At 47.7% G+C, this 17114-nt stretch overlaps 7 protein-coding genes across 7 annotated transcripts; 4 read left to right on the top strand and 3 right to left on the bottom strand.

Annotated features, from left to right (window-relative positions):
- Positions 1 to 6021: 6021 nt before the first annotated feature.
- Positions 6022 to 7081, top strand: LOC108029003 (uncharacterized). Its single transcript, XM_017101046.3, has 4 exons — positions 6022 to 6223; positions 6275 to 6487; positions 6553 to 6667; positions 6757 to 7081. Exons 1-4 carry the CDS (start codon positions 6111 to 6113, stop codon positions 6928 to 6930), a joined length of 615 nt encoding a protein of 204 aa, XP_016956535.1. The 5' UTR covers positions 6022 to 6110; the 3' UTR covers positions 6931 to 7081.
- Positions 7082 to 7129: 48 nt separating this feature from the next.
- LOC108029234 (probable ATP-dependent RNA helicase DDX28) lies at positions 7130 to 8894 on the top strand. Its single transcript, XM_017101428.3, has 2 exons — positions 7130 to 8040; positions 8102 to 8894. The coding sequence occupies exons 1-2, from the start codon at positions 7171 to 7173 to the stop codon at positions 8846 to 8848; spliced, it is 1617 nt and encodes a 538-aa protein (XP_016956917.1). The 5' UTR covers positions 7130 to 7170; the 3' UTR covers positions 8849 to 8894.
- Positions 8895 to 8932: 38 nt separating this feature from the next.
- On the bottom strand, positions 8933 to 11466 carry LOC108029233 (uncharacterized). The gene is made up of 5 exons (XM_017101427.3): positions 11038 to 11466; positions 10835 to 10981; positions 9802 to 10777; positions 9512 to 9745; positions 8933 to 9454 (listed from the first exon to the last, which is right to left on the bottom strand). Exons 1-5 carry the CDS (start codon positions 11392 to 11394, stop codon positions 9018 to 9020), a joined length of 2151 nt encoding a protein of 716 aa, XP_016956916.1. The 5' UTR covers positions 11395 to 11466; the 3' UTR covers positions 8933 to 9017.
- An 81-nt stretch (positions 11467 to 11547) lies between these two features.
- Positions 11548 to 12574, top strand: LOC108029223 (peroxisome assembly protein 12). Its single transcript, XM_017101417.3, has one exon. The coding sequence runs from the start codon at positions 11624 to 11626 to the stop codon at positions 12515 to 12517; it is 894 nt and encodes a 297-aa protein (XP_016956906.1). The 5' UTR covers positions 11548 to 11623; the 3' UTR covers positions 12518 to 12574.
- A 3-nt stretch (positions 12575 to 12577) lies between these two features.
- Positions 12578 to 13453, bottom strand: LOC108029224 (post-GPI attachment to proteins factor 2). The gene is made up of 2 exons (XM_017101418.3): positions 12783 to 13453; positions 12578 to 12726 (listed from the first exon to the last, which is right to left on the bottom strand). Exons 1-2 carry the CDS (start codon positions 13435 to 13437, stop codon positions 12590 to 12592), a joined length of 792 nt encoding a protein of 263 aa, XP_016956907.1. The 5' UTR covers positions 13438 to 13453; the 3' UTR covers positions 12578 to 12589.
- Positions 13454 to 13578: 125 nt separating this feature from the next.
- On the bottom strand, positions 13579 to 15213 carry LOC108029226 (post-GPI attachment to proteins factor 2). The gene is made up of 2 exons (XM_017101419.3): positions 14397 to 15213; positions 13579 to 14167 (listed from the first exon to the last, which is right to left on the bottom strand). Exons 1-2 carry the CDS (start codon positions 15025 to 15027, stop codon positions 14031 to 14033), a joined length of 768 nt encoding a protein of 255 aa, XP_016956908.1. The 5' UTR covers positions 15028 to 15213; the 3' UTR covers positions 13579 to 14030.
- A 430-nt stretch (positions 15214 to 15643) lies between these two features.
- LOC108028960 (cleavage and polyadenylation specificity factor subunit 4) lies at positions 15644 to 16925 on the top strand. Its single transcript, XM_017100999.3, has one exon. The coding sequence runs from the start codon at positions 15751 to 15753 to the stop codon at positions 16675 to 16677; it is 927 nt and encodes a 308-aa protein (XP_016956488.1). The 5' UTR covers positions 15644 to 15750; the 3' UTR covers positions 16678 to 16925.
- Positions 16926 to 17114: the final 189 nt, after the last annotated feature.

The following is a 17114-nucleotide window of genomic DNA, read 5'->3' on the forward strand; positions in this document are numbered from 1 at the left end:
GAATCAAATACAACTGCATAGAAACTAAACTAAAAAATACCTTATCAGTTTTACCTTTAGAGGCGCCTAAAAGTATGCAGTAAAATAATAGATTTGGTTAAAAGGTATTGCTGTCTACTTTTTGACACCTAATATTAATTTTTTCCTGTATATTTAGAAGCCATGAGTACCAACCTGACTTCATTCCATTATACGCACACATACTATCCGCCGTCGCAAGTGAAATCCCAGCTTTTGAAACTTGACAAATATGCATCGCTCTTAAAGTGAAGCTATTTTGCATGTATTTGATTTCCTACGCCGTCTGGAGGGCAATCCCCCGTCAGTTTGGACGGGGTTGCCAACCTTCAGGCGGTGTTTTCCTTTTTTGGCAGCTGCCTCGTGAAGGTCGGAGTTCCCAGGACCCCGACTTCAACAGCTTAGCAGCCCGTGTCAATGGCTCAGTGCGTGAGAATTTGTTGCCCTGCGAGCTTAGAGGGTGGAAATCCGGGGATCCTTAGATCCGGGGAATGGAAAGTGACAGGTGGCGGCGCTCACCTGAGCCACATACATCACTGGGAACCCCCAAGCCATGTTTAGTAGACAGTTTTATTTACGCTGATGGCCATAAATATTTGAATTACAATATAATATTTAAGCCCAAAGCCAAGGCGCCCTGCTAGAGGGCTAGGGTGAAAGATTTATGGCTGCCGCAAATCTACGCCAGCCACTTAATGCATTTTAATTTATTAAGCTGTCAATCTGCCGGGGCGGAACAGTCCCACATCCGCGTCTATATCCGTCTATCCAGCCGCACAGGTGTGCCCCCGGACGTGAGGATGGGATTTGGCCGGCGAAGAGTTATGCGATTTCTCCTGGACACGAACGGAATCCAAGTTAACTGCATTAACCGAAGGGCAGAGGAAGGGGAGCTACAAGTTGGTTTTCGGGGGAGGGGCCACACAGAAAAAATATTCGCAGACCAAATGGTTTTATATCGGCCAGGGTCGTAGAACAAAACACATAAGTCATTCGCTTACTTGGGAAGACAACACTTTTTCGTTGCCTACTTTTCAAAACCTTTTATTTCATTTTAAAATGTAATTTTCTTTAAATGGGCCACGGCGAACAATATCAAAATCAACGAAAGCAAATGCGTAAACGTTTGCTTTACGTTACGCCGAAAAACAACTCCGGTGGTCCACATTAATAATGTGGACATAGAGCAAGCGACTAAGGCGAAATACCTAGGCCTCACACTGGACAAACGCCTAACCTTCCGAGAACATATTGCCAGAGTCGTCAAAATGTGCAACCTAAAGCGGAACCAATTATTCTGGATGCTAAACAAGAAAAGCAAACTATCTCTAAGATGCAAGCGGCACATTTATCAACAAATCATCGCACCAACTTGGAGATATGGAATCCAAATTTGGGGAGTGGCGGCTGCGTCCCACCGAAAACGTTTCCAAACCGTCCAGAACAAAACATTAAGACAAATCACTGGCTGTGAGTGGTTCGTTAGCGGCCAAACGCTTCACAATGACCTAAACCTGAGTCTTGTTGAAGACCAAATATCGTTCTTCTCAAGCAGGTACAACGACCGTCTAACTGCCCACCGTAATCGTCTAGCCCGGAGATTACAGGGGGCTATCCTAATTCGCAGGCTCAAAAGAAGACATTTTGGGCTGCTCCTAAGAGACTAATATGAATATATTATTTACTTGAAACTAGTCGTAATTTGATCTACTCCTATATACCAAGTTGAAAACTAATTATAATTTATAATTAAGAGATTATTTACTTAAGAAAACATTTAGGTTAAAGGCTTTAATTAGATCTGTTCCTGGATTATATTAAATAAAGATGTTAATTAAATTAAAAAAAAAATTTTCTTTAAGACACTTATTAGGGTGTCTAAAAGTATGCAACACTGCACATGACACATTCATTGATTTGCAAAGACTTGCATACTGAAATACACCTCTACATTTGATTGAAGAATGTTGTTTTCTTCGTATTTTGAAAACTCATATCTGGCAATCCAGCTTTTCTCCCTGTGCAGGCCGGCAGTTGAGAGCCCGATGTCGTTGCTTGCCAGTCACTTGTCGCCTGTCACCCGTCAGTCCTGAGTCTCCCTGTCGTCGGTCGCTGGAAGTCGTGTGCCAAATGACCAATTTCAATTAGAGATGCAGAGCCGGAACATCGGGGCTTACAACAAAACACGAGCACACCACACGCACAGTTTAAGTATCCTTGGGGCTGCTACACAGAGAGCCCACCTGGTGTACAACTAATTGAAGTTCGGTGAAAACTTAAGACCTAACAAATGAATGGGGATTCCTGTCAATAAACTAATTGGCACACCTAAACCGTTTTTAAATTTAATAAGCCTTAAACTCTTTCAACAGCTTTAAACGAAAATGACTGCCTGCTTTCAATTCGCTATTTATTTGCAAAGGGGAGTAAATGGAATTCTTGCAGTGCAGCCACACACTCAACAACCTGCTGGCTGTTTAAATATGAGCAACAGATTAAAACTTAATTTAAAGTTGACCCAGCCGGGTTTCGTGTTTCCACTTCAAGTTTAATTAATATGTTAAGCCCGTAAAGCCGCATCGGTAAACTAACCCCATCAGCCGGCTTTCGTGTCCTGTGTTTGTTTGCTTGTTTTTCTTTTCCCTGCCCCTCGAAAAGGATACCCCCCAGGAGCTTGAGCAAACAAAAGGTTTGGGTGGCACATGGCGTGCAGCATATAGCGTATAAAATCCACCCGAAACACAGAAGATGAGGCGTCTTCAACGACGGCTTACATGTGTAGCGGGAACTCAGTATGAATACCAATTGCGAGGCGGTGCTCTTGGCTATTGTACTTACATTTCATCTGCGTGTGCAGTGTTAATCCGCAAAAATCGGCAGAGCTGCGGCTGCCATATCCAGATACATTTAGATGTAGCCATCGCTGCGGTTCCATCCATTGTTCTAATGCGTGCTTAAAGCGCATTTCCAGCAGTGCAAACTCGTCTGCACGCATGAGTGCCTACAGCTGCGGTCACATAAATATGTGATTATAGTCAAATGGAAGTGTTCCCGGGGTACATTCCAGTTCAATAGTTCTAATTAGTTGAATAACTAATTCGGTGATTGGGCAATATGGTATGTGCCCCTGATATCAACTAAGGGTGTGTGTCCCTTATAAGACATTATAAAAAATATATCCTTTTTTCCCTTTCTTGATTCGATAGTTATGATAAAATGCATAGTCTTATGATGTGATAGTTAAACATTTATTTTAAAGCAAACGTACAATTTTGTAAAAATGTATGTAATACAGCTAATTTATAACCACTATAAAAGAGAAGTCACTTCTTATGGGGAGGTCCATCTAAACTAAGTCCAAAAATATAATTTGGAAGTAATATATCCCTAGTTGTGTGACCTCTGCTGTGGCCTCAGCATGTGAAGCGCCAGAAACAGGAACAAAGCACAAAGCGCCACTCGACAAATGCGCTGTAATTTGAGGCGACAAGTATGCAGTGAAAATTTTAAATGCATTTCACGCACTGCGGCTGAGGCCCCACCGCCACTCTAGGTCCCCCAATGGTCCCCCCTAATATTCCCCACTAGCGCCGGTAAATCCCAGAAAGGTCCTCCAATCCTGTCACGCCCGCAAGTGTCGCAAAGTGATGGCTGTCGCCGACAGGCAGTGCCCACTGTGGCACACGGAAAAAAGGTTAATATCAACTCTAAATTTAAATATTGCCAATCTTTACGTAAATAAACTTTAATGTGTCACAGTCTATAAAAAAAACGCTATATGCAAATGTCGGAAACTATTTCTCTATAAAAGCACTTACAAAAAAGTACATTTTAATTCAGAAATATTATTAAATTTGTAGCCCATTTAATGGTTACTCTTTCAGCTAAGCTTTTCTCTCAGTGCAGATGGCGTTGGCGCGATAGGAGTTAGGCCGGAGTGTCCTTTGTTTCACCTTTTTATGGCCTCGCTTATCGGAAAAATGGAGCCGCAATTAGAGCCTAGTGATTTATCTGATTTGAACAGGGGAATCCCAGAACAGGACGACACGCCACCTTTTGATTAGTGAAAAGAAACTCGGATAACTTCACCAGACTAAGGTGAAATCTAAAACTTTCTTTCTTTTTGATTAAACAGTGCCAAGGAAATTTAAATAAATAACGTAAGAACTCCCGAACTTTTCTTAGAGATGAAACAAACACTAGAAAGACATTTTTCGCCCAGTTACCTTGTCCTGTTTCCCATTAGTTGGTAAATAATTAAATAAATAAATTTGTAGCACAAAGAAAACTTATTGTGAAGAATCTGCACTTTTGGAGTGTTCTGTGCAAGGCAAACGAACAGCTCTGGGCAAAATGTATAGTTATTTTACAAGATTAATTCTGAATTCTAAAAAGTATGCAAAACTTTCTCCCAGAATTTAAGACCTATTTGCATACCAGCCAGTCGCACCACGAAAAGTCAACATTTTCAGTTCTTCACACCATGTGCACGAGTGTAAGAATATTAAAATCGCATTTTGCTTGAGGTGTTCCCTTTATAAAGCCATTAGGAACTATCCGGGGGTCTAGGGCGGGTTGGGCTCTCTGAAAAGTCCGCATGTGTCGGCCGGCATTTTAACACTTTAATCATTGAAATGCAAATTCCGAGCCGAGTTTAGCAAGACATGCGTCAGGCAGAGTAGCACATGTATGTTAACACGGCCACCGACTGGCACGCCCCCGAATTCTGGAGAGGACAGCTCAGGATTCTGGCCGGGATTTAGCATATTTGAGGGCCAGGCTACACAGGGAAATATTCAAAGTAATACAAATGAGGCAGTAGTTATATTAAATGAGTTGGGAAAATCAAGAGACTCAAAGTAACGCCTAAAAATATGCAACAAATAATGTGTAATCCAAGTAAGTGACGGAGTATTTTTTACTGCACACTTTTATACACCTTAAAAGTAAACTCAAATTTATTGAGAACTTTGCTGGAAATACCATGATTTTTTTCAGTGCATAGAATCACATTTCGAATTCAGCCTACTCCACAGCTGAGTTCCTTTTCGGCTCCGAAAATAATGGAAATGCTGGACCGGAGAACGAATAAATTAACCTGAATCGCATTTATATTCGGAAGTAGTGGCAGGATGATGCTCAAACCTGAATTTTACGCGGAATGCTTCCTTTATTGCACGTAAATAAAGTCATAAAGTCATCATTACAACCGCGCCAACAAGGAGCACGATAAAGGAGCACAAAGGACGAACTTTTGTGGCCGCGATAAAAATTCGCAAATGTGCACAAATTACTCAAAACATATTAAAAACTGCGTCCCCGCCTCAACAATTTGGCCAAAACGTTGCACAAATTAAAAACCCTTCGAAGTGCGGAGATAAAAGGAAATTCCATTGTGACAAGTTTCCTCGATGTGGGAAAAGCGCAGTACAACTTTTCCTGCAAGCCGGAAAGTGGAGTTCTATTGAGTGTCGCAAGATGACGGCAACAAGTTCCCCTTGCCGATAGGACATGTGAAAAGTTTGGTAATTTAGTTGGAGAAATAATCTTTGAATTGGACTTGAAAAATAACGACAAAAAGAACTAAGAACATATATTAACTTATATGTTATAATATATATAATTAAATTAAGGTTATTTATGAAACAATTTTTTTAAATATATGTAGTTTAAATATATTTTATATTTCCTAATAAGTTGCTTGCTTAAAAAAACATTATTTAACATTCAACCGTTCTGAGATGTATCTATGTATAGATATGGAACGTACTGAGTGGAATTTTTATAAGATATTGATAAGTATAGATAGCTATTCTGATAATCAGGTACCCCTTATAATCATAAAATATCATATAATAATCAGTAGGTACATTTAATTTTTTGAATTCAAATTTGTAAGTATGGACGTTTTAAATATACACTTATTTTAGCCTTTTCCCCGCTAAACTAGCTATTTTAAAGCGAAGTATCCATATCTACAAACATATGTATGCAGGCGTTGGTATTCTAAAGATATCGATAAATGGTCACATTTTTGATCAAATTTTGAAACAAATTTGAGTACTTAAATTTCTTGGGAAGGAGCGAAAATTATGGATAAAATGGGAGAGGATACCGAAACCGCCTTTAGGCGCCACCAAGCGATCGTTCCCCAGGTGAAGCAGGCCTACAAGGACGTTATTGAACAGATCTTCGCGGACTTGAGGTAGGCAAGGAGGTTGACACAGAAATGGACCGAAGATCAGCTTGTGCTTAGTCCCTCAGATCTGGATTCCTGCGCCGCCATTCTCGAGGAGCACGAAGCCTCGAGCCTGGACACGGAGCAGATGGTGAACACCGCCCGAAAGGTCATGACGAAGATCGTCCTAGATGTGAACGAGTGCTTCTTCGCCGGCAACGATGTGGACACCAAGCTGACCACTTTGGAGATGCTCAAGGAGCACTTCGCTCCCCACAAGGGCAAGAAGTGGTATGCGGTAGTTCGTGTATTGGTAAACTAGAACCCCTTTCAAGGACTTCACTTTATACCCCCAGGAACTTCAACAGCGTGTCCCCCGAGGAACTCACCCGCCCGCTGCGCATGAACAGCTTGGATTTGAGTATTCGGTTCATGGAGCGACAGCTGAAGTCCCAGGAAAAGGAGCTTGAGGTACACCTACCTAGTTTATAGAACAATTCGATTCTTAGGTCGTATAAGGTTTACAATCTAACAAAACCAATATAAATGATGTATTCCAGATTGCCATGGCGAAGAGCGTGGAAAATCGACAGCGCATTCAGGATGTGCAGGTTGAGCGCGTGAAAGTGGGACACTTAATAAAAGAGAGGATGGCCCAGTACCAGGAAATGAAGCCTCAATTAACCGAGATAGAACGCTCCCTGAATAACTTGCATATGCCCCCGAAAGCTTAATTAGTTTTGAAAATAAAGATTAGGTTTTGATAACCTAACTTAAATGTTACGTCCTTAGATAAGGTTTTCGGATGTTGAATAGTTACAATAGTTACATATTCGAATGCAAATAAAAATAAATTTTAGATTTACCGCCACATGCGCAGCGTTTCCCGGAGACCGTTTTGCAACACTTGTGGTTTCCAAACAGCTGACTCGCCAGCAAATGAAAACATTGGGTAATATCTTCCAACCCGCGCCATGCTGAACCTCTCCGTGGTGCTCCGGCTGCAATCCTCCCGACAGACGGCTTCGTTTGCCACCGCGGTGGCGGTGAAGACGCAAACGAAACCTCCAAAGGCCAAGCCCACGAAGAACAAGTCGAAAAACCAGAGGGATCTAGCCCTAATCTCCTGCAGAAGAAGTCAGTTTAATTTAACCCAATATGAACGAGCGGATGCCAAGTTCGGGAGTCTACCGCTGGCCTCCAAGGGATGGCTGCACAACAAATCCAAGGGAGACTTCTTCATCCTGAACGCCAGCGTGCAAGGCGAGGAACTGCAGCAGGAAATGCAGGCCATCGATGAGTTCCTTAGCGCCACAGGGCTCCAGCTTCACCCGCAACTCATGGAGAACCTGCAGGCCGAACTTGGCGTCAAACTGGTGACGGGAATCCAGAAGCAGGGTATACCCATTGTGCACGGGAAGGAACACTGCCTGATTGCCGCCGAAACTGGGTGCGGCAAGACGCTTACTTATCTGCTGCCCATCCTGGACAAACTGCTCCAAAGGGAATTACTTCCCGAACGAAAACTCAACACTCCCCGAGTCTTGATCCTCACTCCGGGCAGAGAACTGGCCACCCAGATAGCTGGGGTCGCGGAGAAGCTCCTCCAGGGCACCGATCTCAAGGTGCAATCCCTACTTGGAGGCAACACCAAGCAGCTGATGATGAATCCGCAGTTCGAGGAGGTGGACATACTGGTGGCCACCTTGGGAGCGCTGAGCAAGCTGGTCACCACAGGCATCTACCGCATGGAGCAGGTTCGCCACCTAGTTCTAGACGAAGCGGACACTCTGCTAGATGACACATTCACGGATAAGCTGACGTACTTCCTCAGGAGATTTCCCGTGAGTCCTGGCTGGGATTTAAAGAAAAACATTTAACATTAAATGGTCTTTCCTCCGACAGTTTCATCTGGTGCAAAAGGAGGATGCTGGCACCCAGCTGATTCTGGCCTCGGCCACCATGCCCACGAACACCAGGGAGATCCTGCACAAAGTCATCGATGTGGACACCATCCGGGAGGTAGTGAGTCCGCACCTGCACCGCCTGATGCCCCATGTGACGCAAAAGTTCCTGCGCATGTCGAAGGCCGACCGTCCCGCCACCATCCTGTCGCTCGTCAAGCAGGATCTCGCCAAGCGCCGGCCACTAATTGTGTTCAGCAACAAGTCCACCACCAGCGACTATGTCTCCATCTTCCTGAACAACAGCGGAGTGAACTGCTTGAACCTGAACGGGGATATGCTGATGAAGATCCGGCTGGGCCGCTTCGAGCAGTTCCAGAAGGGTCACTGCGATGTGCTCTCCACCACTGACGTGGGAAGTCGTGGGCTGGACACCACCCGCGCACGACATGTGGTCAACTTCGACTTCCCGCTCCACGTTTCCGACTACATCCATCGGTGTGGCAGGATCGGGCGAGTGGGCAACATGGACAAGGCACTGGTCACCAACCTGATATCCTCGCGACGCGAAATCGATGTTGTCCAGCGGATTGAGCACGCAGCTCGAACGGGTGGACTGCTGCCGGATGTGAATGCCAACATCCGGAACATCATCAACAAGCGAATTGTCGCCGAGATGAAGGCGGCGGGAGTCCCGGTTCCAGTTTTGGGATCAGGAAACGGTCAAGGCCAGGAAGAGGCATTTTAGTCTTGTATTCTTTATGTTTAACGAGTAAAGTTTTGATTTCTAAACCAATTTTAGCAAATTACGATTTCTGAAGCACGTGGAATCTAAAGTAAAAGAACAGTTTTATTGAGATCCCCAGGTCAGCTCCTGGACCCCCCAGAAAGTCTAGTAATACTTCTCTCAGCCTTGTTCAGATTCTCAGGTAGTGATAGCCACTGATGGGCGGAAACCTTTTCACGTTGGTCAGCGGCTTGAAGAGCTTTCGCTTGGCAATGAGGATGTCTGAGCTAGCTCCACCAGCCGCACCACCGTTCGCAGTCGACGAGGGCGAGTCAACGGAATGGGGCAAACTGGAAACCTTCGGCTTGAGCAGCATTGGCCGGCAGCCGGCGAACTTGAAGCGGATGTTGCCCGCGCAGTTGATCTGGAGATTCGGTGATTGGAGGTCGGGGAAGGCCTCGCGGAGAGTGGGCTTCGGTTTGAGCGCCTTGCTAGGATCGTCACCATGACACATCGCTGCCGCGAGAGTGCTCCACTCCAGCCGACGCACTCCTGGCACTGATTCTATTCTGTAAGCGGGAGGTTTTGCCTGCACATACCGCTTGGTTATCATCTTCTCGAGGGCTCCTGTAAGTATTTCAAGTTACTGAAGAGTTCCCGATTGATTTTCCAGAAGTTCCTTACTTGCATAGTGCACCAGGAAGGGCTGCAGAGCTCCTCCGCATCCGTGTTCTAACCATTCGTACAGATACAGGTCATCACGTCCTCCCAGGAAGATGGCAGCCGGCGCCAGATCCTGCCAAAGACTGTCCGGTATTTCCTCGACGCGTAGTTTGTAGATGTAGGGAATAAACTCCCGGAAGGCATACTCCCCCAGGGCGATTAACCCTCTCACTGCCCTGCTGATGTATTTGAAGTCTGCGCAGAGGAATTTAAAAATTAAAACAAAACTAAAATTTGGTTTGGATTGTTACCCCTCTCACTGCAAACATCGCGACCCTCGAAGAATCTCGCCAGACGTCTTTTGATCAGGAAGAGGCACTCTGACTGCAGGTAGCCACTCTGGGATGCCAACTGTCCGATGGTTTCACACAGCTCATCTACCAGGGCGTTGCCCACTGGAGTGGCAAAGTAGGTGGAAAGATGTTCCGTCTCCGGCTGCGGATCCCGCTCCTCCTCCTCCGTTTGCAGCTTGTAGATGGTGTGTTCCACGGTGTTTTCACTCGGGAACATCTGCGGATCCTGATCCTGTTCCTGCTTATCTACCTCCATGACTTCCGGATTATCTGTAATGGAACCCTGCTCCGGCTCAATCTTCATTTGCTCCTCGAACTCCATTTTGATGCTGGCCGGTTGACCAGGATCTGGGTCCTCGGGTGGAGCCTTGATGGTCTCGTAGGGCGCCATCAGCTGGCTGACAAGCACCTCCGCGAGATTGAAATACTCCGGACGGCAGGCATTGTGATTGGCAGTGGGGTTGTAGTTGCAGGCACGGAGCAATCGCCAGCACCGCTGACTCAACTGATCCTGCTGCTTGAAGGCCAGCAGTTGGACCATCTTGCTCACAATAACGCGGTAGATAGAGCCCATCAGGGGCGTCTGGAAGGCGTGGCATAAGGCAGCCGACTGCGATTTGCTGTCCGCAAAGAGGGCAGCCGTCACCAGGCTCTGAACGCACTGCCGCAGCTGATCCGTGTGCCTGTCCTCCACGGGACAAATGCTCTGAAAGTCTGCATCGTCGGGAGAGCAGAGATTGATTTCCTTCTGAAACTCGGCGCTCAGCTCGAAGATCTTGTCCGAGTGGAAGTAAAAGCTGCCGTCGTAGTCGATGCGATCCCAGTCGCTGTCCATGGCACCCAGCATGGGCGGCACGTCAGCATCCTTGAGCACCTCGTTCACCAGATCGTAGGTAACCACTCCGCCCGAGTGGCGGGAGTAGATTTTCACGTTCTAAAGGGGAAAGGAGAGATTAGAGAGGTGGAGCAGTATGCTTAATGACTGGCATACATTGATCAGCTCCCAGACTTTGTAGGAGGCATCCTCCGCCAGCTGGGCGCACACGTCCTGGGACAGTTCCACATCCGTCTGGTCGTGCTGTTCCCAAAAGATCTTAATGCTGCGGGGATCAAAGCCGGCATAGCTTTTCTGATGACCCTGCAGTCAGGAGGGGATATTAGGAAGCAAGATTAGACTTTAAGGTAACCTCTTACCATTCGACTGGAGTTTCCAGAGGCTTCTGCTCCTGCAATTCCGCCTGCAATTACATGGCCACCGCCTCCTGCCACCGCAAATGAGGCATCAAACATGTTATAGTTGCCCATACTGGAAGTCGGCGTCGTCGGCGTTGTCACCATGTTCAGGTGGGTGGGCGTGGCTGGCAGACTGCCCAGTGACACGCCCCCGCCCACAGCGGAGGCGGAAGAACCAGATGCGGATGCGGGGAGGGAATTCTTGCCAGTCAGCTCCAGTTTCGCTGTCTTGGAACGCGACTTGGTGGACTTCTTGCTGACCTTGCTGTGCGATGACTTGTTCAGCTCGTCGGGATTGCCGGCGCCAGGGGTTTTCATCGTACCGCTTCAATACTGTGCATAAATGTAAACAAATAAAGAAAAAACAAACTCAAATTTCGCAATAGAGCTGTCGATAGTTCCGATTACTAGCTAGGTTGGTTTTTTAAATTTGGCTACTTTCAAGCTAATTAAAAATCGATAACAAGCTGACTGATAAGAACAACAACACAGTCCAAACTATTTATTTATCCCGAGTTTATTTAATGTAATTAATTCACTATAAACAATGGCCGAAGCCGCCAATGTGCGCCAGAACCTGCAGAATGTTCCGTCAATCTTCGAGATCTCGGCTGCAGAGACGCTGGACAACCTGATTTACCCGGCGCTGAGCAAGATCTTCGACTACTTTGGACTGCGGCTGGACTTTAAACTCTGGGGGAGCTTGAGGATCCAGGAGGAGCTGTCGCCGCTGCTGACCTGGCTGCTGCAGTACCTGTACCTGCGGAAGAGGGCCTCCTCCTTCGGGGAGAGCTTCTACGGACTGCAGAGGACGGCCACGGACACGGGGGATCTGCTGAGCCGGCGGCAGCAGTTCGCCTCCGCCACACTGTTGACCTTCGTTCCCTATGTGGAGAGGAAGCTGAGGAGCCGGGTGGCCAGGCACGAGGACACGAATCCCTGGGAGCAGCGACTGCTCAGCGCCTTTCACGCCTTCCATGCCGCCAAGGCGGTGCACACATTCCTCTACCTGGTCAAGTACGCCTCCAACCACTCGCCCATCTTCCGAGCCCTGGGGCTGACCCTTCGCTATCCCAGCGAGCCTCCCAAGGAGGACCAGTGGACCTATCTGGTGCTCAAAATGCTCGAGGTGCTGGCCTTCTTCCTGCAGTTCGTGCAGTGGTGGTACTCCAACGACCAGCGGCGCAAAGTGGGTGGCACCCTGGTCAACCCGGAGGCCATGCCCGCGAAGGAGCTGCCCAAGGAGGTCCAGAAGACCCTTCCCAAGCGGGGAGAGTGCCCGGTTTGCCTGCTGCCCATCCAGACGCCCACTGCCTGCTCCGTTTCCGGCTACGTCTTCTGCTGGAAGTGCATCGTCAGCCACATGAAGGAGCACGGCAGCTGCCCAGTCACCCAGTATCCGATCAGCCTGGACGACCTGGTGCGCATCTACGAGACGTAGTATTAGCCCTTTTTGTTTTCTTTTATATGGTCTTGTTTTGTTTAATACATTTTATAAGGAATCAAGAGCTGTTTAGATCTCGCTGAGAAAGAATCCCAATCGCTGATCGTAGCATATGTAGACGTGGTAGAAGTCAAAGTAGGCCAGGCACAGATAAATGCAGAAGCACTCACAGGAGATGAACTCACCCATGCCGAATATAGAGTAGGCTGCAAGAGATTCCAGGATTAATGATACGAACCCATGCCTCCATTGGCCAACTCACCCAAAGGAAGGCAAAACTTCTGGTGGACGTAGTAAAAGAACCACATGACCACCACGGCCACATAGTAGGTGAGCACCAGACCACTCTTCAAGCGGAAGGAGAGCTCCTCCTGCAGCTGCCTGTTCCGGTCGCGCATATAGTACTTGGCGCACACAAAGGATCCGCCCATGTAGACGGCACAGGACACGAACAGGGACAAAGCGATGCCTATGTGCAGCCAAGAGTCGCCATCCGCCTGAGCAAAGGTGCCCCACAGCAGCATGCTGGTGCTGTTCACCGCCAAGAAGATGGCCATCAGGCAACCGAAACTCCGGACGGGCTTGGGCAGAGTCCTCCGATTGAAGCGGAACTGCAGCCAGGCACTTGCTATGAGGAAGGGGAACTCCAGCCAGCAAGCCAAGGTCCAAATCGTGTGCTGCGACTTGGCAGCCGCCGAAGTGGTGGGAAAGAAGTTGAAGGCATGGCAGGACGTATACGTAGTCGACTCGAAATCCGTGCAAATGGCCATCAGCAGGTTGTACGCCATGCAGAGGGGCACCTGCAAAAGGCCGAGGGCCAGGAAGGGACCCACCGCGATACGGAAATGGCGTCTCTCCTGAAAGTCCTTCAGGGAGCTGGGCAACAGCTTGGTTTCATCCTCGACGAAGTGCCTCATTTCTGTTCAAGCAAGCTCTCGGAAACATCAGCGTTTTTTTCACAAGGTAAAGCACTGACACTTCAAACTAACAACTGGCACTCTAGAAGTGTAGTTTCTCCAAGTTTCAAAAAAAATGATTGCATAAGAGTTGGAAGGAAGTAATTTAAAAATCGCGGAGTTATTTTATTATAAAAAATTTTAAAATCGGCATTGATTGGAATTCAAATAAATACAATTTTATGCTTACGAAATACTAGAGCCATAAGGCCAATTGCAAATCGAGTGTGTATAAATATAACCTTATTAAAGCCTGGTCTTAAGAGGACGTATAAATAATGCGTTACATAATCGTGGAACTCGTTTCGAATTTACCTAAATCCTTCAGACATTTTAATCTTAAATAAAATCGTGATAAAGCCCTAACTAAAAGCGTGTGTATGCATCAGATCCGGTCATACTGAATCGTTTCCTGTCGGAATCCCTCGGATTCAGCTCCCTTCTGGTAAAATTAAGTAAACCTTGAGCTTAAGCTAATACCGCGTATGTACAGAATAGCCGGGGACGATTGGCTGGATGATGTGGCGGCGCTGGCGGGGATTGATTGAATTTGTCTAGATTTGCGAAAGGTAAAGGCCGTGCTTGGCATCGCAGACCACGTTGAGGGCGTAGAAGTCCCAGTAGGAGGTCATGTGGAAGCCCATGTTGGTCAGCACCACGATGTACTCGAACAAGGCGAAGAAGGTGTACACTGCAGAAACAAAAGTTGGTTAATATTGGTGTATCACGATGTGGAAATATCATCTTTCCAAAATTCAATTAATGGAGAACGGAACTCGAGATAAAGGTCGATAAGATTGTGTGGCAGTCCCTTTAAAGATTAAGAAATAACTACCTTACAGAAAGTGTTCTTTGAGAACAAATATTCAGGCTCAATTTCGATAAGCACTCTTTCCGGATCTTAGGGTCCATCCACTTACCTCCCGCCTCGCAATGCGAGTTGTGCCGCACGAAGCAGTATCCCGCCAGCCCGAAGGCCACCACATTCACCAGGAAGAGGTTCCTCTTGTACCGCAGCGACTTCTCCTCGTGCGGCAAGAGCACGGTCTTCCGGATATTCCTGTTTAGCAGGTAGGACATCAGCATGTAGCACTCCGAGCAGGCGATAAACACCACAAAGGCGTTCCTGTGGGTCTCATAGTGATCCGCAGAGGTCCAGAACGATAGGCAGAAGAGGGCCAGATCCTCCACGACGTTCAGGAAGCAGGCCAGGATGCCCAGCAACCTTCTGCTCCGGCGGATGTGCTCCCGGTAGTGTTCCAAGTAGATTTTCGCCACCGCCAGGCGGAGTGGTAAATGCAGGAAGATGGCCAGCCTCCAAACGGTTTTCTGGGGCTCGTAGTTTCCAATGGCCGCCGAGACGGAGGGCAGATAGTTGGTCACATCGCAGTGGGTGTAGGTGCTCCTGACGAAGTCGAAGGTCAGCGACCAAATCACGCAGAAGAAGAATCCTCCGAGGGGCAGGCTGAGAGCCACCACTGCCAATCTTGCGAAGGGAAGTCGGAAAAGGACGCTTTTGGGATCACTGAAACGCTCGTAAGTGGGCAGCATTTGACCTTCGGAGTGGGTGGACGTTGTGGGTGGTAGGCTGGGTGGTTCCTTCAACTACGCTCGCTCCTCATTTTCCAGTTCCTCGCTCCCAAGTTGGCTAATCCTAGTTTTTACGCGGATTGCTTACGTTTTAAACATTGCGAAAAGCACTTGTAAACAAGTGATCGATACCAGCTGACTATCGACCGCTGGCGGGGGTGGTTGCTGATTATCGAATTTACCTGTATTACCAGATATAATTGAAAAAGCGGGAGGCTTAGCTTTTGTATAACCAGATTTCTGGCAATTGGCTAGCTCAATGCAGATAGCCCACGTTATCATCAACACTAACTAGGCGTATACTTAATTTCATTGTCACAATGTAACCGCCAACAGTGCTGGCCAAAATCAATTGATTAACATAGCTTTATAGATAAAATATTTTAAAATCGTAGGCCAAATTAAAAACTTGTCTTTATTTGTGTAAAAACTATATATGTTTTACAAACGACATAACAATTTTAGTTATAAATCTTTAAATGTAGCTATATCACATATACAAAATGGCTAAATTTGGCTATAAAACAGCCGGATGGGCAGCCATGACCCTGCCACCCGGCAAACTATCGATATCGATAACGCCGGCTGCGCACTGGAACAACAAAACAACACGCGCAAAAAAAGAGAAACTGCATTGTTTACCAGAATTTAAAGCCAATCCGAGAATCCCAGAATCCGGCAGAGATGGACATCCTCCTGGCCAACGTGAGCGGGCTGCAGTTCAAGGCGGAGCGGGACCTGATCGAGCAGGTGGGCGCGATCCCGCTGCCCTTCTACGGCATGGACAAGTCCATCGCGGCGGTGTGCAACTTCATCACCCGGAATGGCCAGGAGTGCGACAAGGGGAGCGCCTGTCCCTTCCGGCACATCCGCGGCGACAGGACGATCGTGTGCAAGCATTGGCTGCGCGGACTCTGCAAGAAGGGCGACCAGTGCGAGTTCCTGCACGAGTACGACATGACCAAGATGCCCGAGTGCTACTTCTACTCGCGCTTCAACGCCTGCCACAACAAGGAGTGCCCCTTCCTGCACATCGACCCGCAGAGCAAGGTCAAGGACTGCCCGTGGTACAAGAGGGGCTTCTGCCGCCACGGACCGCACTGCAGGCACCAGCACCTCCGGCGGGTGCTGTGCATGGACTACCTGGCCGGCTTCTGTCCCGAGGGACCGTCCTGCAAGCACATGCATCCGCACTTCGAGCTGCCTCCGCTGGCGGAACTGGGCAAGGACCAGCTGCACAAGAAGCTGCCCACGTGCCACTACTGCGGCGAGCTGGGACACAAGGCCAACTCGTGCAAGCAGTACGCGGGCAGTCTGGAGCACCGCAACAACATCAACGCCATGGACCACTCGGGCGGTCACTCCGGTGGACACTCCGGCGGCCACTCGGGCGGGCACTCGGGCTACTCCGGCCACTCGGGCCACTCCGAGGGCAACGACAACGACAACCCACCGAGCCACCACAGCCAGCCGCACGGACCCGGCTACGTCAAGGTGCCCACGCCGCTGGAGGAGATCACCTGTTACAAGTGCGGGCACAAGGGACACTACGCCAACAAGTGTCCCAAGGGCCACCTCGCCTTCCTCTCCAACCAGCATAGTCATAAGTAGGATGCGCTGCTCTGTACGATTAGATATGATTAAGAGTGCAGAAATAAAGGTCGAAATGGGGTGCGCATGGCCACTGATGGCCCGGAGACCGCGCGATTCCAACTGCTGCAGGTGAAGGCTTTGATATTTTTTCAGTCTAAGAGTAAGCGAGGAAAGCCGGCTCGCATTTTCCGGGAGTGTAGCATCAACTGCCAGAAGAACGTATTTTGTTATCAGCGAAATAAACTTCCATAAGAATCTAAGCATAACTTTGGAAAGTCTTGTTTTAAATAACTTTCGGAATATATTCGGAGGGCAATTGGTTTTAGCAACAAGTATAAAAATATTATTTCTAATCTGATCTAAGCTTATAAAATAATAATCAATTTACCACCAAACATTTGTTTTTAACTTTAAATTGTGAAATATTTCATTCATTACCTTGTGCTCATAAATAA

This window comes from Drosophila biarmipes, chromosome 2L, assembly GCF_025231255.1.
Source record: "Drosophila biarmipes strain raj3 chromosome 2L, RU_DBia_V1.1, whole genome shotgun sequence".
Lineage (NCBI taxonomy): Eukaryota > Metazoa > Arthropoda > Insecta > Diptera > Drosophilidae > Drosophila > Drosophila biarmipes.